The 20,960-nt window shown below is 44.4% G+C and overlaps 1 protein-coding gene across 6 annotated transcripts in view; it reads right to left on the reverse strand.

Annotated features, from left to right (window-relative positions):
• SULF1 (sulfatase 1) overlaps positions 1 to 20,960 on the reverse strand; it is a 147,847-nt gene that overhangs the window by 8,671 nt on the left and 118,216 nt on the right. For all 6 annotated transcript variants that reach the window (XM_045181542.3, XM_045181539.3, XM_045181540.3 and 3 more), the window contains 8 exons: positions 9,893 to 10,109; positions 7,198 to 7,450; positions 5,849 to 5,945; positions 5,304 to 5,398; positions 4,919 to 4,984; positions 3,840 to 4,012; positions 1,267 to 1,409; positions 1,050 to 1,173 (listed from right to left, as the gene is read on the reverse strand). In XM_045181542.3, coding sequence (XP_045037477.1) covers positions 1,050 to 1,173; positions 1,267 to 1,409; positions 3,840 to 4,012; positions 4,919 to 4,984; positions 5,304 to 5,398; positions 5,849 to 5,945; positions 7,198 to 7,450; positions 9,893 to 10,109 — 1,168 coding nt within the window. The remainder of the gene's footprint in view (positions 1 to 1,049; positions 1,174 to 1,266; positions 1,410 to 3,839; positions 4,013 to 4,918; positions 4,985 to 5,303; positions 5,399 to 5,848; positions 5,946 to 7,197; positions 7,451 to 9,892; positions 10,110 to 20,960) is intronic.

Genomic DNA, 20,960 nt, shown 5'->3' on the forward strand with positions numbered 1-20,960 from the left:
CTAAGGTGTGAAGTGAGAAGTGTTGACGGATGGCTGAGATGGGGCCTCTCTCACAGGATTTGTGATTTCTTCTGGGGATCTCATAGCTCCAAGGCCTTTAGGATCCTACAATGGTGGAAATGACAGGTGGTGATGTTGGCCCTTTTAGGGCACCTGCCACCCTTTCAAGTCACGTGACTCAGGGAGCAGCTGACCTCTGTGTCTGAGCCGAGCTGACAGAGGCACAGGCTCTGCAGGACACAGAGGACTCAGCCGCACAGCAGCGGTTCCTGCAAATGGCAGCTCGGCCTCTGTGCCCAGCTCGGCACCCTGTTGGTTGTGTGCTATGCTGACGCCATGGCCCTGGCCAGCTTCAGCTCTTTCCCCTTCCTTCTACGGATAGCCGGTATTTACATTTCTGTAAGAATTATGAGAAAATGAGTATTCTCATCAACCGTGGGACAGACAATGCATCCCCATGAGCCGGAGGAGAAGTAAGTTAGTTTAAGTCTGCAGATGAAGGCGCGGACATCTGTGTGATTCCACAGAGGCCCTCTTATCCCATTAGATCCCAAGTCAATGAATGGCTCAGATATCTCTACTTTCAGGTGGAAAATGCAGCCAAAGAAGTCAAGTCACTGTGTCATGGGCAGAGGTCCAATGGGGGAGCTCCAAGCCATGATAAGCAAAAATAGGGTACTCTTTAAAAAACAGGGTATCCTGGTTTCCCTAAAGTATATCTATGACTGTCGACAGCAACAACAAATAAATCCCGAGTGCTCTAATCTCATCTTCCAATGGATGCTTCAGTACGAAACTGGGGCTGACTGACAGAAATCCTGCAGGAGAGTGGAACAAAAGGCTCGCCAAATCTTTTGGTGTGTTGAACTTTTCATCAATGCACCCAGAGCTAAATTTAGAGAAGAAATTGTGTTTGGAATCTCCTGGAGAGTTTCCCCTGTGAGCGCCCCAAACTGTTTGTTTCTATGCATGTAAACATCACAAAGGCAGGAAACTTGACAACACAAAGAATTTTCCAGGTAACAGAGGAAGAAAATTATTTTCCTTACCCACTTCCAGGCCCTTAGGCCTTGGGTTGCACTGTTTATACCCTTGGCAGCTTCGGAGTTCCATCAGCTGTACGTGTAGCTGATTCAAAATGCCCCGTTCTACTGTGTGCACTGTATTCGTGAGCTGTGGACGAAGAGCCAGGATGATATGTTGAGGCCCGTGTTCCCGTTATTCTACTTTCAATGACCTTCGTAGAATGAAAACATAGTAACTTACCTGATAAGGATCTGTATTCATATCAAAATACTCCAAAAAGCCAGTGGCGAACTCGCAGAAAAGAAAATTGTGTGTCTCATTAACCGTACGCAAACACCAGTAGGTGTTATTGTTTGAACTCGTGCAGGCACAGAAAGACCCCACTGTTGGTAAAAAGGAGAACAAAACAAAAAGAATGAGACACAGAGGTAGGCTTGCTATTCCCACGTTGCCTTATCTTTACGCTTTAAGATTCACATTTTCTTTCTTGAAAGTACTCTGTGGGTAGATGTTAAAAATCACTCTATTTCCTCCCTATCTCTGCGGATTTGCTGTGAGAAATGAGTTGATTTGATCTTAGACGAGGTGGTTTGCTTATTTGTTCATTTGTTTGTTCCTTCACCTAATATTTACTGATCATCTCCTCTGTGCTGGGGGTACAGCATCTCCCACACAAGGTCTAGTCGCTGATCTTGAGAAAATTACATGCAGGAGGGGAGACAAATGTTAAGCAAAACCAAAACCCCAAACTAAAGACAACCCCACAAACTGTACAATTACAAATATGGTAAGTTCTATGGAGAAAAAAATAGGCTGACAGAGTGTATAAAAGGGTCTTAACGTCATCTGAAGCACAGGGAAGGTCTCTGTGAGAAGCGATGTTATGGTTGGCTCTGAGGGTGAGTAGGGTCTGTGCTAGGTGGAGGGATCTAGGTGGGTGCAGGGTCAAAGCCTTTCAGGAAGGAAGCGGTGTGTGCAAAGGCCCTTACGCGGCAGGGAGCTTAGGATGGCTGTGGTAGAGGGAAGTCGAGTGGCTGATGCAGGTGAGCCTGGGAGGAAATGGGCCACAGTAGCCATGGGCATATTAAGGATTTTGTTAGACATGTTAAAGATTTTGCTTTTTATCCTAAGGAAAACAGGATGTCATTAAGCAATAAGTCTGAATTTTCTGAGCAGAACGGATTGGCAATAGCGAGAAGGAGTTTGGGGGACACACAGGAGGCTCTGCGGAGGCTGAGATGAGAAATGGTGGTGTCTTGGGCAGGATGGTCTCCACTCAGATGGGGAGATGCTGATAGAGTCGGAGGCACCTCCTGTGCAAGTTACGAGCAAAGTATAACTTCATGTTTCCCAAATACTTCATCTTCAAAGGGGCTCACCAGTGCTGACACAACAAATTTTGTTCCTTCCTCAGGACCCCTGCTCATGATATTGTCTGCCTGGGGCGCTGGCCCTCCCACCCGTGACCCCGTTTCACATGGGCTGCTTCTCTGGACCCTTTAGGTTTCAGCTTAAATTCACCTCTTCAGGAAGACCCGTTGTCTCCACCCTCTCGAAAATCACTGTTTCCCTATAGTATCAGTGTACCTTGTCATTATTTTATTTCCTTTTCTTTTTATGACCCCCCCCCCACTGGAATGTGGGTGGCGAGAGGGCAGAGAACGAGGTGCATCTTGTTCATCGTTGTGTCTGCAGGGCTCGGCCCACGGCCTGGCTGAGAAAGAGCCCCGGCCATTGGGAAGACGCCCAGAGGTCCCCATATCTTGCTTTAGGGACACATGTTAAAAGTTAAATGCTATGCCTTGAAGAGTTTGCTCAGCCTTCATGTGACTGTAGACTTAAATGCAAACATGGACACTAAAATAAGAAGCATTGCTGAGGAAAAAGAAAAGAAAAATTCTCACATTAGGCCCCAGTTCCCTCCAAGAATAGTCTAGGGTTCCTGGACGTCTCTGAATCCCAGTTTGAGAAACACTAACCAGGGTGGTGATTCAGCTACTCCATGGGATGATAATCTTTCCATCAGGTAAAATGCCATAGAATTTAGGGTATTATTTGCCTGTGACCTGGACAACTACAGCAAATAGAAGCATTAATTTCAAAAGTGCACATTTGTGATATTCTGTTCCTCAGCAATTTCATGTAAAACCACACATTTTGTGGAGTCCCTAATGGTGCTGAAGGGGCTGAGACTCAGTAGGAAATGGTTCCTGAATTTAAAGAATTTTTACTTCCTTTTATTATGCTTAGATCGGGGGTGTCAAACTCGTTTTCACCAGGGGCCACATCAGCCTCGCCATTGCCTTCAAAGGGCCGAATGTAATTTCAACTCCTTAACAGTTCAGGAGTAGTTACATTATACAGTCCTAAAATTATTATCCCTTTGAAGGCAACCGCGAGGCTGATGTGGCCCCCGGTGAAAACGAGTTTGACACCCCTGACTTAGCGTATACACTTGAAATAGAGCACAGGTGACATGTATCTGGGGAAATTTGTTCACCCATTATTTAGTTGTTTAGTTCTAGGGCAGTCTTCCTGGGCGGGGACTCCGTGAGGGGCTGGGTCCTATGTAAAATACCAGGAGAGAAACCCAGGGACAGTTTTGTATTTTCAAACAAAATAAAAAATATTCTACAGAAAAGAGTAATTTTTGGCAAAATGATTCTAGTTGCCAGTAGAGAAAACAACAGGATGCTCTTGTCGTGAATGATTTAGAGTCCTGGTTGCACGTGACTGGGTTCCTCGTCTGAGTAACTGTGGCATGAGTCCCTGTGTCTCTGCACCGTGGCATTTGGGGAAAAGAAGGGACTCACAGCTCCAGAAGGGGGCCGTCTGCCAGTGGTTGTTGTCATGCGTGAAGCAGGTCAGGCCTGGGAGGCTGCACTCCTCCCCCTTCCTCTGGCGTTTCTTCTCCTTCCTCTCCTTCTTCCTCCTACGGTTCTCCTTGAAAAGCTGTAGTTTGCTGTCCACTTCTTGAGCGGCCTCCCTATTCCCACAGAAGGGATTTTTTTGATGATCAGAAAGCACGTTCTCAGTTAAAAATAGGAGTATTGTTATGACCTTTGCACAAATATTCACACACATGAGAACAGATACACAATGATAGACGGCCTTTATTTTCCACAGAGGCCCTCACGCACCACCAGCACTAGTGGGGACAAGCTGATTGCGGCAGCTCTCTTAGAGTTCTACTGAGCCTTAACACTTCATTCCTCATTCACACGTAAACATTGATGCCAACTTATGGCAGCGTGGATCAGCAGGTTCTGCTAGCTACCTCTTTGATAAATGGCTTAATTGCCTGGTGGCTCAGCATCTGTTGGCCAGGACCTCAATGGCTGGATTCGATGGCTTACATTTCAAGGTTTCTAAAATTCTTTGACAAATTTGACAATAGAGGCTTGGGAAGAATTATCTTTTTTTAAAAAGTATTTTGTTTTTATCAGAAGGGCTCCAATTTTGTTGAGACTCAAATACTAAATCCCTTTCCCTGGCAAAATTTACTATTATTTTAAAAATATGTATATTTCCTCCAACTTTCAGAATCACCACGATGCCTGGCTGCTCTACAGAACACACAGACCTGCACAGGCCGTCTCCCAGTCGCTGCGCGCAGAGTAAAATCCAGAGACCGCGCATCCACCGGCGAGAGCACACGCAGAAGTAGAGGACGGCTCCCGGCTCCCCCAGAGGAGCCCTTGGCACGGCCATGCTCCCTGGGCAAGGGGAGGGCTTGCTTTCAAGTCCTGGGGCTCTATGCCTTCCCAGTCGCACCCACTTTTTTTCCAAGCAGGCTCCCTGGCCACACAGGAGTCCCTGCAGCCTTTCAGGATTGCCTGGCACCCAGTCCTTTACTCCCAGCAAATGTGGGACACAGAGTTATAATACTTACTTGAATGGGTGGAGATGGCTCTTTAATTTCTCTTGCTTTTTTACACCTTTCTCTTTATTGTAATAGCTACAGGAAGAAGATGAACAAGTGAGTCTTCATAATCATGCATTTGTTAAAGAGTTTATTTTATAAAAAGAAGGCAGTTACTTGGCTGTAACTATCTGTACTTAATGGGACTTACTTATCGTTTTTATTTTTTTCCTGTTTGTGTAGGGTTATGACATTTACTTTGACCTAAATAATTTAGGTCATTACAAATATGTGATAATAAATTCATTTTATTAATCTTTCTATTGGTAAAAGAGAGAAACAGGCCCGATGCTAATCAACGTAGCCTGTGCAAAAGCTGAGTGTGGAAGGGAGGCCCGGCAGCCTCCACGCTCACCTCTGTTTACTGCAGACGCACTCCTCGGGCTTCCTCCTCTTCAGGTGCCCTCTCACCTCTCTTAAATTCTTAATTTTATCTTGCAAAGCTTCGATCTGGAAAACATGCACTTCAACAATATACATTTCTAAGGATTTTCTGTGCTAAGAACCTTTCTTTTCACCTTATTTTCTGTGTTCCATAATTACAGGCATTCATCTGCGATGATAATTAATTTGGAAACCAACTGAGCACAGAATATATATCCCTCTATATTCCAACTGATGTCTAATCATGAACACTAACAGATGTCTCTTTTATAACCAAATTATTTTCTCACAGGGACTTCAGAAGGTCACTGAGTCGTCCCTATTCTTTTCTCACACTCAATTTTGGTTTTAGTCTGGACTATCACGGTGTCACTGGAGAATGAGAAATGCCTTGCTGTTCTACTTTTCACATAATTATGAAGAAATGGCGGGCACACACGACATGCACCACCAGTAGCACTGGCGAGCCGGGCTTGCATTGGGAACATTCCTTCCGATCACACGGCCGCGGCTCACCTCTTTATCAATGTACGCCTTGTGGTCCTTCCATGCTCTGGCCGACTGATACAGTTCTCTCTCACAATGGATCGTATCATTTGGGAGAATAAAGCACCTGTAAAAACAAACAAGAAACATTAGAAATAGGTCTATATTCTAATATTCAAAACAATATTGGAAATGGCAAAGGGAACTTAATTGTCCCCTAAATGCCTGATTTGGATACAAGCTGTAGTTTGGAGCTGAGCCACAGACCAGGGTGAGTAGGAATGTCTCCTGGCTACCGGGGGGCAGAGGATGCTGTCAAAGAGTGGTCACCACTAAGATCACCGTTCGAGACAGCTCTCAGTGTTCACGTTCCCATGAAAAGTTAAAACCCCCAAAACTCCAGCTCTGAAAACCCCATCAAATATTGTAGGGGGAGAAATGAGGTTTTCACAGTTATAATGGAAATGACTTGTTTGACAAAATGCAGTTAGAACCGCAGGTTGCTCATCCCACTTATTTCTTGATAAAAGCCTGCCTGAAGTACCCCGTTACGTCTGAAGCGAAGAGGCAGCCCCAGCCATAGAAAGCTGGAGGGATATGAGGTCGATCAATAACGGTAAGAGAAACAAATCCTGGTCCAAATCTCTGAACAATGACGGGCACCTGGAGACCAGTCCTAGGGATAAATGTCTCGGTAGAGCTCACGGTATCCTGCCTTCCCAAAGTGACGAAAGGAAAGACAAAACAAAGATTTTGCCAATACAGCCAGAAAGAAATTGCTTATCTGTCAACAGAGTCCATCGATTTTAGCCCATTAAAGCTGTGGGGAGCCATCCTCCTCGCATCTCCGTGACTTCCGAGGCCCTCTGTGCTCTTCGGGATCTGGACAGGTGAGGTGCTTCTGCATCTAATGCCCATTCCCAACCTACACTGTCTCTCAGGGACCTTGTCCAGGGCCCGTGGTTCTCCCTTGATCTCTGTGTAATTTTTGAGGCCGTGACTGCAACTGCTCCGAGCCACAGTGACCACACCCCATGAAGAACCCCTAACCGGTGCGGCCAGTCGTTTCCCTCTGTTTTCTGGATGCCCGCAAAGGTGACTGATGAACGGCAGAGCCCCATGCCTGCTAAGGCAAGATGTGACAGAATCACTCTGGCTAAATTCCCAGCTGATCAGCCTTTAATGTGAAATTGTACCCAAAGCACATGCCCAAATCTACGACTGTTTGGACTCCTTACTGCTCCTTTAACCCCTACTGTGATGTAGGCCAGCACTCGGACATCGTATTGCTGAGTGACATTTTGTATGGGGACCAAGCAGTGGTACTACGTGGGGATGACTTTGAACTCAACCCTTGTGAACACCTAAAGCATTCCTACTTGTGGGTCACTCGGACGGTGGTGGGCAGGCCCACAGCATTGCCACTGTTAGCCAGCGTGGCATCCCCATGGCCGCCGCTGGCAGCTTGGCGACCTCCCGGCCCCTGGTGGCCTTCATCATGGCGCTTGGCAATGTTTCTTGGCTGCAACACTTGCAATTCTTCCTCTTCCAGGTTTATGTCATATACTTCGCCTTCGAATTCGACTGACAAGGAACGTGTCTGCCGAGTGTGGACAAACCTGGGCTTGTACTCTGGAAATAAAGGAAGGTATGTTAATATGGTGTCCAGAGGTACTTGAGGAAAGAAGAAAATGATCACCGGGCCCGATGAGCACTTTGGAAGTGGCACACAGTACACAGCGGGGCATCGGAATGGGGGGAGCAGCTCACTGGAATTCCCGCGGAGGGGGGGGTGGGATCTAGTCCTAGCTTTGCCGCTGTGTGGTGGGGTGATGGCCTCAGCCTCCCTCCCTCCAGTGACGGGGCAGACCTGGATGATCACTAAGATCCTTTCCCCTGATGGGAGGCTGTGAACTTCTACAGTGAATTTCCAACATAAACTGCGAAGGCACTTTGAATAAAATTATAGCCCTCATTATGGTTATTAATAATGGTGACTATCACTTTTTGACCTTTGCTATTCATCTCACACTTATCTCTAATCTATAATCTTGAAAAACAGGTATTATTATGATAAATCTTTAAAATATCAGATTATCCAAACAGGCTGATGATTTTGCTCTTAGTCTTGTTTTATGGACGAGAAGACTTGAAGCCTTGAAGGTTACCCACATTTTGCAGTTACAGAGCTAGGTTCCGATTTTAAGTAATTCAGAGTCTAAAAACTAAAGAGCTCTCCTACTACTTTGGGATGCTTTTTCAAAAAGGCAAATGCTCTCGACACCTGCTATCTGCACAAATAATAGAGGGTCACTCTAAGAAATATTAAATTTGGCAAAGGCTTCCATCAGCCAACTGACTCTTAACACCTGGCAGATGGAGGGTCATTCCAGGAGGAGGCCAGCTTGTCTTCCGGTCACTATAGGCCACTGTCAAGGATCACAGTGTGCTGGGTCAGAGCTTTAACATGCAAACATGGGTCCCTGCTGATCAGATGCAGGTGGGCTCCGTGGGGCATGCTCACAGGGCTTCCCTCCTACAACAGGAGGAAGGAGAGCCTATTGGCTGCGGTATCAGAACTGTCTCTTTCTCTCTGCAGAATCCTACTCTGAGGGCAGTTTCCAGCTGAGGCCACGCCTCCTGCTCTCAAATGTGTAAGACTCCACACAGCTTGGAAAAGCACCCCAGACTTCCTTAGTCTGTGCTCCGTATTGAAAAATCACTGTGTGTTGTGGGCAGCCCTTGGGAGTGACCTCCAGCTTTCTGGGTGAGAGGAGGCTGCCCCCACCTCTCAGCTGAACATGGTTAAGGGATTGTGTCAGGGGTCCTTGTCCCTTGTGGGTTTTCCACTTGATATCTTCATGTGATACATTAAACGTGGTATTTTCTCTCAGGGAGGAAAGAAAACCTCCCACATTGATGGTTCTCAGACATTTGAGTTATGAACTCCTTTGAGAATTTGTTGGAAGTTATGAACATCCAGAAAAATGTGCATATAACACATGGAATATACTTAAAATTTTGGATAATATATTAGGGGGCTCATGATCCCCTAAAGTCCACCTGTGGGATTCAAGATAAAAAAGCCTCTTTTAAGGGCTTCCACTGTTCTAGTGAATGATTTGATTTCCTAATTTTGGACACAGAATTGAATTTAACGTATGTTGGCTATTTCCAAACAGGTATAGAAAGGACTGACGACAGAAATGAGTCAGTTTGTACTACGCCACTAGGTGGCAATAGACCCCCATTCTTTTATGGACACTACAGGACTAGGTTTTCCTATCTATACAATAACAGCAATCTGATACTTTTTATAAAGAAAATACTAGGCAGTGATTTTTCATACTGAATTCAACTATTTTGACTCTACCAGTCAAGAATAGGGGTATAAAAAATAATTGTCCTAAAACAGTTATGCTTTTATAAATAATATTGATGCTTTTCTTATTAGTTAAATGAACAAGCATTGAAAGCTTGGATTTATTTTCTTCCTTTTTTTCTCTTTTTTAAAGCATCATAAGGCAGACAAATCAGGACATTAGCATTAACATAAAATAAAATCGACCTGAGCTATACACCTTTTACTCCTTCATAGTTCTTTTGTGGGTGGTGTGTGGGTTTTGTGTCTGGGGCTTTTAATGAATATGCAGGGTCCAGCAGAAGTAACACCTGTGTAAGTGTGGTTGGTGGGGTAATAATATGGGTGTAATATTTATAGTTTCAATTTGAACATTTCACCTAAAATGTCATATGGTGTGTGCGTGAGTGTGATATTGTCATGTTACAGAATTGCATGCCTATGAGTTTGTAATAAAAGACTTTGCAATAAACAAGGGGCATCATTTGTGTCAGCCCCTGTATTTGTATTCTATGGTTAAGTGAAAATGCTCACAAAGCAAAAATTCAATTTATCTTAGCTTTCGTACTGTAAGCAGAATGATTATTCACTTTTAGCCCTAAAACTATGCATTGCTAATAGCAAAATGTAGACAGAGCAAGCCTTTCCTCTCTGTAGTGTCTGTCCCCAAAGGCCCCGGCCCGCCTCTGAGACGGCCTCTGCCTGTGCCTTACTTGGAGTCCCCTCGTTTCTCAGGAACTGCCTTTGACTCTTCCTCTGGCTCCTGTTGGCGCGATAGCCAGACTCTCCACAATTGCACTCTTTGTCCTTGTGGTGGAAGCCACGAGAGTAGAGGTTCCGCGTGCTCTGCCTGACGGTGAGCAGGTCGCTGGATCCTTTACACTTGTGAATTCGAAGCTTGCCCGATGCATCCTCAATGCACTGCCACTTCTGCAAAAGCCAACCAGGTGTTTCTCGTTAAGCGCTGCCGCTTTGGTTTTGAGAAGTCCTGGCAACCCCCTAATGAGAGTACAGTGCATGCAGAAAGGCAAGCTTTTAAGTGGCCCTGCACTAAGTCGGCTCCCAGTCCTCTTTCACTGGAGGCAAATACAGATGACAACAAAATCATTGGAAATCAGGACTACCTCAATGACACCAGAGCCAAAAATTGATACATAAATCCTTAGAATCCAGACTAAACAGAGTCTTGAGTGAAACACGTAAAAGCCCTTCATTCACCAGGCCACAGAGCACGGCTGTCAGGGCCGTTTTCCCCAGATCCCTTTTCCTCTGGAAAAACAAACGTGGCTGCTTTGTTCTCTGCCCTCGAATTTCTAATGCGAGTCAGGGAAGGGAAGAGTGGCCCAGGAGGAAGACAGAGATGACTTTAATCTGAGTCCATCCCAGGGTGAGCCAACTTTCACACAGCCCAGACACGTCCGGTTTTCCTTTGTGCCTTTCCTCATCCTGCTCCAGACGCCGCACACCCGGCACAGCGAGCTGCTCCTGAAGACAACGTCCACCCTCCCAAGAGGTGCGCGCGGGGAGCAGGCACTGGGTTTTCAAGTCTGAGTCTTCGATCAAGACTGATGCAGATGGGAAGTGCAGCATAGGAAATACAGTCAATAATATCATAACAACTATGCCTGGTGCCGGGTGAGGACTGGAAATATCAGGAGGAACATCTTGTAAACTATATGATCGTCTAACCGCAATGCTGTACACCTGAAACTATGCAAAATGTTGAGTGTAAACTACAGTTGAAAAAATTTTTTTTAAAAAACCTGCTTGGCCCTGGCCGGGTGGCTCAGTTGGCTAGAACATTGTCCGCATTCACCAAGGCTGCGGGTTCCATCCCTGGTTCAGGGCACGTAGGAGAATTTACCAATGAACGTATAAATCAGTGGAACGACAAACTGATGTCTCTCTGTCTCCCACCCGCTCCCTTTCTCTCTAAAATCAATTTTAAAAAATCCACCCCAGAGCTTGCAAAATAAAAAACGCCACTGCAGACACTGCCAGTTCAGCGCTGGATAAGTAACAACTCAGCAGCAGGTCTCAGCATTCCTGTTTCCCAAGGTTCAGTCTGGCCGAAATAATAGTGCTTCACCTGGGGGTCATCTCATAGGGTCCTCCATATCCAAAAGACCAAATTACCAGCCTTTTCCTTTTTATTTGCCCCCTTCTCCCTTTCTAAAATGTTAATTGCAGAAGCAGAAAGCATATTGACCTTAATTTTAAGTTGACCTCAGTTGTTACAAAATGCCATCATGCAGTGTTATCAAAGCTCTTTTTTCTCCTTCCACAGATGCATATCACCAGTGTGTAATTTTTTGCTGATGCTTTTCTTTAAAGGGATGCATTTCTAAACTGCGGCCAAAGCAATGATAATTATGAAATTATGTGTTTGTTCTGCCAGTTATGTATTTTCACATATATATTAAAATAAATACAAAATTCTTAAATGGAAGATGTTCTTCATGCACCACATAAAGCCTCACGTAGCTGCTTGCTGTACCTGCGCCATGCTTTGGGTAACTTTTCGATTTCCGAGCGTCCTAAGGCAAGGTCAGGTTCGGCAAGACCAAGGTTCAGAGTCACAGTTTGTTTTCCCTACCAGAGTCACCTGCCTTCATTGAATGTTGAATTATCTCAGCTGCCTTGGAGTTTCTACCATCTTGTCCCTAAACCCCAGATATAGAGAACCAGTTCTGTGATTTTGCTTTAGCCCCATACACTCTTGATGCCATTGAGTTTAGTTGATTACTTCAAGCCACATCAGGCTACAACCTTTCTGTGTGGCTTTGATGGAATGTCTGAGGTGTATAACATCTCCATCCTGAGAGGCAGGAGCTCAAGGGACAAGGCAACTACCTATTTACAAAGCCATTTTAAGCAACACAAACAAGAACAGTCTAAGGATTAACTAAGGTAGAGATGCTCTAACTAAAAGCAAACAAAACCCCCAAAATGTGAAGTCAGCTTGATGAGGCACACTAGCTTATGTTAAATCAATGGTTCTCACTCTTGGCTCTACGGTAGGATTTTCAAAAGCTCCCCTGGTGGTTTTAACATGTAGTTGGGGTTAAGAACCACTGCTTCAGATTTGCAAAATCTGGTGATTGGACCTCTTTGCAGCTGGTTCCCAAGAGGATGGCTCAGACGGACGAGTCTTTGAGAGGGCGGTAGCATTCTTAAGTGTGGGTGTGATAGGAATCTTGGGTGTGAGAAGATGTCTCCAGTTGCACTGGTGAAACACTGCCAGCTCATCCACACTGGCAAAACGAAGAGTAACCTGTTCTTCTCACTCTCTCTCCACAGTTAGTTGACAAGTGACAGAACTCAGTCTTCGCGCACTCTCGGCAGAAAACTGCACGTGCCTTTCCATGGTTCTGCCATCCCAGCTGGAGACCAGTGCTGTCCAGGCCGGGGTTTGCAGCGTTCCCAGATGTGCCCAATTAGCTTGAGGAGACGACGCCATGAAACGTTCTCAGAGACTCAACTCCAACTCCATTCAGAAATAATTACATGCCACAGAGAATTTTTGCTGGTGAAAAGTGTCATCAAAATAACTGATAACCTTTTACAGCTCCATCAAGTTTGGGAATCAGTGGTGCTTGAGTACCTGTCTTAAATCCAAAGGGGTCGAGGCATATCTGTCCAACTGGGTGATCTCTACCTCCAGGGTTCAGAACCCTGGAGTTGACTACTTAACACCCATAATAGCAAAAGAAGCAGTCAGTCGGCTCACCATTCAAGTCAAATAGAAGCTTACAAGGTGTTCTATCAGGCAGAAAAATATGGCTAATTTTATTTTTGAAAAAAATAGCCTATGTCTTTCTGTGGTCCTAATGTATATCAACATTAGTACAAATACTAATTTTTAAACACACAACTAGAATGGACACCTTCCTTTTTGATAACCACAGTGCATTAAAAAAAATTCTACCTTTTTAAAAAATAATCTTGGCGTGGAAGAGCTGAGGCTACAAGTAGATGCCTGTAGAACACAAAAGCGTAGGCAGAATCTTTAGTGACTTTGCCTATTTGGAATACAACCTGCATTTTTCCATTAGCCAAATTCCTGCTGACTTCCTATGGGATAGAGATGAAAGGAAAGGCTGTTTCCTTCCTGAATAGCTGAACTTAACCACACCTGAGGTCTGGCACTGTACTTGGCACTGACAATGCATATACAAAATCAAATATACACACGTATATTCATGTACATGTACAAACATGCACACCCACATATACCCCCACACACTACATATATAAAAATATATACCCCACATTCTTGTATAAAACAAGAGCCACGGACAAGGATGCCAGTTACTTTCTGTACCATGAACCCTTTGAACAAGTCCTAGACCTTACGAGATAGAGTAATTAGCTGTGGACTTTGAAGATCATCTTAGTGGCAAGTGTTCCAGGAATGTTAATGAAATATAATTGCCACACATTTACCACAGTCATTTCAGTGTTCGATATCATGACAATTTTTATGGCTGAGCAATAAAACCTTGAAAGAGCCGCAGCGGGAGCGGTCATCTTACTTAGCGTGTTACTGAGGGAGGCGAAGAAAGACAATTTTTAAAAGAAGCGCTCTGAAACTCATGCTGCCGTGCCATTCAAATGATCAAAACAATGGGACAATTTTGCATGGCAGAAGCGTCTCAGGAATCAGACAGAGACGTGAGCGCAGGTGAGGCAGCTGCTAGCGGGACTGAGAGGCAGCCTCAGAAGCAGCCTTTGTTCAGCAAGTGCCCCGGCAGAAATACCGTTGTCTCACTGTTGTCCACACCCTTGACGCTTATCATACAGTCATTCATTGCCAAATCCGATTGTCTCCAGCCTCTCTGACCACTCACTCGTTCTGCAAGTTCTTTTCGTGCCCTGTGAGACATCACCCAAGCCTCCTCCTGCCTCTCGGGCTTGGCCATTCAGCACGCGTCCCCGTGTCTGCACACTGACACGTGGGTAAGGGCTAGAGTAAACTATTTAAATAATGTCTTAAGCTATTATGATTTTATTTTGGTCTTTCCAATTACACTGGATCTTGGGATTAATGGCAAAGACCACATCTCATACTCCTGGATTGTGCCCTGATGTTAGCTCACTTTCAGATTGCTCTGTTTAGTAGTTCTGTCTTAGCGTTTTTGATTGATTACATATCCCTGTAGGTTAACACCTGATGAGGAAAAGGCGGCTGGCTATTTTGGTATGAGGACCCCTGTGTGCAGCTAGTTTGGTGGAACCAAACCTAATGAGAAACATGTCAAATGCCTTTCAGATCTTTCGATTTGACATCATCATCGGCCCCATCATTAGCATTAGCTGTCCGACCCTTTACTTGATGCCAGGTGCTGGTCTGGAGCACTTTACACCAATTTATTCATTCAGTCTTCACAACCACCTGATGTGCTGCCCAAAATCGTTTATTACATCAGTGACTATCATCTAACACGATGAGAGGTAGCTGTTTTTAATGGAGATAAGTATTAGGTTAGGGATCTGAAGACCTCAATTTTAATTCATTATTATTATTATTATTATTAGTTGGTAACTTTGTGGACTTGAGCAAATGGCACTATCTCTTTTTCTTCCAGATTCCATATCTGGTAAAATAATACTTGCTCCTCATAGCCTCAAGGATATGTCAAGAGAATACATTGTTGAGTGTTTTCGAAGTTCTTAGGAAAAGACGTCCTGTAAGAATGCAGAGCAGAACCATTATAATTGACCTTTAAAAGTGGTTATCCGATCCTTGGGTCAGTTACTGTTTCTTGGGTATAAACCGTGTGTAATAATTACTCAGTGGGGAGCCTGGGGCTTTGGTTCACACAGATCTCAGTCTGAACTCCTATTCGTCACCTTTAGAGCTGTGTGACTGTGGTTAAGTGGCTTTCCCATCCGAGTTTGTCTCTTCATATTTAAAATGGACATAATATCTACTGTATTTTACATCATAGTGTTCAGGTGTAAATGGTCCATGCAAAATATTAGGTGATGATAGAAGTCTGTGTTTTCCTTTCCTGAGTGGCCACTGGATAATCACTACAGTTTCTGCATTTTGAACTGCACACATTTCTCAGTTTGCTCACAAATGTTCTGTATTCTTATTTATACCAACTTATGCCCATTTTCATGAGTAAGAAACAAAAAATTTAGCTGTAAGTTTTTCTAAGGTGCACTGCAATGAAAGCTGAATCACACACACACACACACACACAGAGCTTATTTCTCCATTGTTATACGTCCCATTAAGTGAATGTGGTCATAATGCAGGTAGAATCACATTCTCTGAAATGTAACAACCGTACAGCAATTTTCCAGCAACCCGACTACCCTTCAAGCCAGTACCAGCAGCATGGAAAGCAGTTACCTGCGTTGGACATGTGTTTAGAATTTTTATCTCAACACTAGGGAATGTACGAAGACCATATAAATGTCCTTGTGCAAAGTGATACTTAGCTCAAGCCATTGTCAATTGTTTTGCACAAATATGAAAGAGAGTTACTCGTGCCAGCGAGATTTTTCTCCTGTTTCCTTTAAGATGGGGTGAGAGGGGTAGGGGGAGAGAAAGTGGAAAGGAAGGAGAAGAAAAGAGAGAACATGTTTCCTCCTCTATATTTTATTCTGGATAATTATTTGTGAAAGTCAGTATTGGAATGCTAGAAGAAGTATGGTTCTTGCAGTTCAGGGAAAAGGAAAATGCGTGAGTTGACCTTGGCCATATAATTGAGAGCCAGCATTGGTGAGTGCTTGCTATATGTCAGGTACTTAATATATTTAATAGATCTAACCTTTGCAGCAGCCCTTTGTGGCAGTTACTATTATTATACCCATCTTACAGATGAAGTAAACTGAGGCAGCGTTAGGTTAAGTAGCTTGCGCATGTCACATACCAAGAAAGCAGTGGACCTGAGATGCAATCCTAAGGCACCTTGACCAGGACACCAGTAAAAAAGGAGAAAAGTTTGGGACAGAGCGTGATGGGTCAGGTGCGCATCAGTTGAGGGGCGGCACTTGGGAAGGCAGAGGAGGGCACTTACACGCAGATGAGAAAGTTATATTCAGGGGTCAGGGAGGAGGGAACCCTGACCTGAGCGGGATGTTAGGGAGCCGTGGGACATAAGGCACAGTAGCACAAATTAAATGGGGTGGGGCCGCAGCATGTAGTTTAGTCGTACTGCCTGTCCTTAGGTTTACGTCTCTGATTGTTGAGGACATCATTAGATATGGTTTCACGGTTAACCCTGTGGTTTGTATTTTGAGAATTGCACAGAAGCCAAAACACCCCAGTGGATACACAACTGTTCTGTGCAGGTTGAGGAGGGCGGAGGCAAGGCTTCGAGGCTGAGCTGTCCACACTCCGGCCCTGAGCAGACAAGAGTCCAGCCAGAGGACGGCACCGGGGCTCAGTCCTCCTGACCACACCCTCTGGAATCAGAAGAACTCGGGAAACGCCTTGGAGCCACCCTGTGATTTTAACCAGGGCTCAGTGAGTTTCTGGAAACAGGCCGTCCGTTTCTGACAGACTAACAATTCTAGCCAGATCTTGCCGGTAGACGTCTTTTGTTCCTACTCTGCACCTGCTCACAAAAGGTCTGAGGGATAATTCTTGGATGAGAACATAAATCCAGTTACATTCAACAGGTTGCATTCTTATTTCCTTTGCTTGATGCTGGGATCTTTTTAGAGTTTTACAAATCTTTGATTTTATATTGATGCAAGTGTAGAAAAGCAAACTACATGGCAAAGATGCTGGAACTCAACAACCCCACAACAGGACATGGCATTTGGTGAATATAAATGAAACATTTTTTCCTCTTAAATGACAGAACATATGTAAAATGTGCTTCAGAATTGAATGCACAGGGAAGTTCTTTTTTATGTAACTGCTATTTAACGAGTCAATATTTATACCTAGAAGAAAAAGGAAAGATGATGTTCACCCTACATGAATGATTCTGAATCTTGGCTCCTTATAGGAATCACTCAGGAACTTGAAAAACAAAATCCAAAACAAAAGCAACCACCAATGATGCCTGGGTCCCCTCCTCAGAAGTTCTGATTAATTTGTCTGGAGTAGGGCTTGAATGGCAGCATTTCCAAAGGCACCTTGTGATGCTAACGCACAGTCATGGGTGAGGACCATTGTCTTCGATGCCGTGAGTGGGTCCTAACCCCATGGCTTCAGCCAGGCAAATGCCACTTATAATTTCCAAGGGAACATCTACTGTCCTACATTTCTGCATGTTCTGGGGAAAAAAAAGATAGAACATGAAATGAAGAGGTATAGGTTCAGACTTTGGGTTTGTATTTAACTTGGGTCTTCTGGCTCTAAATTTCCTTACTAGGAAAATGGTATCATTCAACTAGAGAATTTCTAAGCCCCTGCCACCTCTAGCATTCTCTTATTCGAGGCCTGAGGTTCTTAACCTTATTGAAAAATACTGATGCCCTGGCCTCGCCTCCGGACATTGTAATCTGATTGGCCTGGGGTGAAGCTGGGCATCAGTATTTTCAAAAGCTTAGGTGATTCTGATGTGCAGCCAGAATTAAGCATCACTGGTCATGTTCTCTGTTGAACCAAAGTCTCTTCAGACAGAAGTGAAAGTTTGCACATCAGTGTGTGTGTGTGTGTGTGTGTAGTGTGTCTGTACATAAATGTGCTAGGGGTGTAATTCCAGCTGAGAGGGGTGGGAATTCATACTCAGCCTCATATTAATTCGGAAACACAGAAGTAACACACACACACACACATGTCCACACTGTGTTATTCAGTCCCTGCTGGTTGTTCTGTTCACACAGTGGAGAAGGGAGGCCAAGTGTCTGGGATTTGAGCCCATTTCCATTCCCTGCCGGCTTTCTAGGAATGAAGCTAACAGGTGAGGTGGCCTGGCACGATACCACCGCCCCGCATGCGCACACTGCTTCACAGTTCACCCAGCTCTGTACACATGTGATATCATTTATCCTCTTAACACTGAATAAGTTTCCTCATTTTAGAGACAGAAAACCTAAGACAGGAGAAATTAAGTGGCTGGTCCAAGAACACACCACTAAAAAGTAGTGGACGCCCATCTTCTAACCCCAACTTTGTGATTTCAATTCATCTTTTAAAAATGTGCTTTACTCCACGCACCTACATTGATCCTACTCACAATCCTCAGGAGACCAGGCATTGCGGTGTGGTGGGAGGGGGTTATCCACCGTGTCTTTGGGGATTAGGAGTGAAGCAAGTGGGGCTCATCATGCTTACTTTTCCTCTACACCCCTTGGAGGGTCAAATCAAAGAAAAGACTGTGTTGCCTTCGAACCAAGGCAGTTGCCCTTGGTTAAGGAAACAGACGCAGGGCACAGCCCAGGTGTGAAATCAATGGCAAGAGAAGAGATTCCAGACAAGTTAGATGTAACCTGAGCTGTCACCTTGACCCTGAACAATACAATCTCATTATCCTGGGCTTTTTTCTTCCTTCTTAAAAGGCCAGTGATATTGTAACTGAAAAGATAATCTTCAAAGTAGCCAGAGAGAGCAAAAAAGGCCGACATATAAAGATTCCGTAGAACACCACTAAGCTATGTCAGGTTTGACCTACAGATTCAATGGCCACACAAGGAGGCTCAACATTTTCTTGAAGTTCTCAGACTCTTAAAGAAATCCCCTTTGGGGACACAGTCGAATTCCTTGTTCCACGACTTCAGGCTCTTCTAAAAGAGGTCATGCTGAAGTCCTCATGTATCCACGTGATAGAACCCAAATTCAAACTGCTTAACACAGAAATAAAGCAGCAGAGGAAAATTGGGGAAGCCAGCTATTGAAGCATTTCACGGGGGCAAAACAAGTTTTGAAGAATACGAAGGAGCAAAGTGAAGTTTTCGACATAGCACATGCACGAAGAGCTTGGGCCAAAGTACCATAAACCAAGTCTATGCCCCATCTGCCCCATAGAACATATATTCCGATTTCAGCACGAGCCCTACGGAGAGGTTTGCCAAACTGAATACTGAAAAGTAGGCAGTGTACCTTATTACCTTATTCTCAAATGGTAATAGTGCTTGCCACGTAGAGTGCTAAATAGTAACAAGATCACCCATTTGCATGAGATATATTTAACACTAAACATTTCCAGCTACTGAATACAAGTAAGTTAGCCTATGGAGGCTGGCACTTAGAAACCGTTCCAGAGCTACAAAACAATTTGGAGGTTTTAGTCATAATAATGTTTAGAGCTCCTGTAAGAAGGATTTGTAGACTTCACATTAAAATATAATGAATAGGTCTAAGTTTCTCCCCTAAACACTTGAAAAGTAAGACCTGCTAGAATGCCGTGAAGGCCCGGTGTTATCCCTTCCTTCGACAACCCTCCCCCACCCCCTTTTCTGTTTCAAAAGGCATGAGGAAATGCAGAGAGCAGGAGGATCAAGCTGTTTATTATGAATGTCTCTTCAATAAGCTGGATACCATATAAAAAGAGTACAATGAATGGGGCCATTTTAACACCAGCCAGGCTATTCCCGTGTCTGACCGAGCTTGAACTGGTGTTGGCTAATCGTGTGGATAGCTAGATGACAGGTAAGTTTTTGAAAAACAGACTTACAGAAGATTTGAACTTCCCTTTACCTAGTTAACATAACTTACCTCGGAAGGCAAAGTGGCCTGAGGTTTTGAATCAGACAACTGATTTGGATTCCACTTCGGCCACTCACCAGCTGCCCAATGGTAGAGTGGTAATGACAAGGTCTACCTCACTCAACAGATGCGAGGACTGAATTGAGCTAATGCACATAAAATGCCATGTACAGTGCCTTACATAAGAAATGCTCGAAACATGTTAGTTATGCTTCTTTTTCCTCCGATTTTGGTCTAAGTTGCAATGACTTGAGCAGAAATTCGGTTCCTCTCATCATGACATAGCATTTCCTTGAGCTCATAGAGATTTCAATCAAGAGTGCTTATAATAGCCCTGGCTGGTGTGGCTCAGTGGATTGAGCATGGGCTGCAAACCAAAGGGTCGCCAGTTCAATTCCCAGTCAGGGCACATGCCTGGGTTGTGGGCCAGGTCCCCAGTACAGGGCACACGAGGGGCAACCACACATTGATATTTCTCTCCCTCTCTTTCTCCTTCTCTACCCCTCTCTCTAAAAATGAGTAAATAAGATTTTTTTTAAAAAGTGCTTATAATAGTTTGTATTCCTATGTTCTCGCTTGTCTTAAAAACGGGTCTGTGTTAATTCGTCGCCTGGTTTTCCTTTAGTTCTTATTGATAATAGTTGGTGTTTGGGTAGCCCTGAATTCTATACAGATACTTTCATTAATGAAGAAGATTTATTCTCATGAAGTATTTGAGGTAGACATTTTGTGAGCAGAGGTTCAAACAATAAACAAACAGAGTATGGTTTCCCTGATCAATCCCCAGCCTTGGTCATAGAAAGTCTGTCCTCCTCCCTGAGTTAGATGATGTCTGACTTTAGTCCAGGGTAAGAAGACCACTTCTTGTCTCTGGGGGCTCAGCAACTACCCATGAACTTGACTCAGCAGCCTTTCAACCCTCTCTTGATGACCAGTTAAGAAAAGCTGCAGGGTAAAGGACACATGGACAAAATCGGGGGGGATGGTGGGGGTGGGGGAGGGAGGTGGGTTCAGCTGGGGTGGGGGGGAGGTAAGGGGAGAAAAGGCATACAACTGTAATTGAATAACAATAAAAAATAAATTAAAAAAAAAAAAAGAAAAGCTGCAGGGAAGCTGCCTTCCCCTTAGACAGAACGAGTTTCTGATCTTTCTAACCCTGCTAC

This window comes from Desmodus rotundus, chromosome 8, assembly GCF_022682495.2.
Source record: "Desmodus rotundus isolate HL8 chromosome 8, HLdesRot8A.1, whole genome shotgun sequence".
Lineage (NCBI taxonomy): Eukaryota > Metazoa > Chordata > Mammalia > Chiroptera > Phyllostomidae > Desmodus > Desmodus rotundus.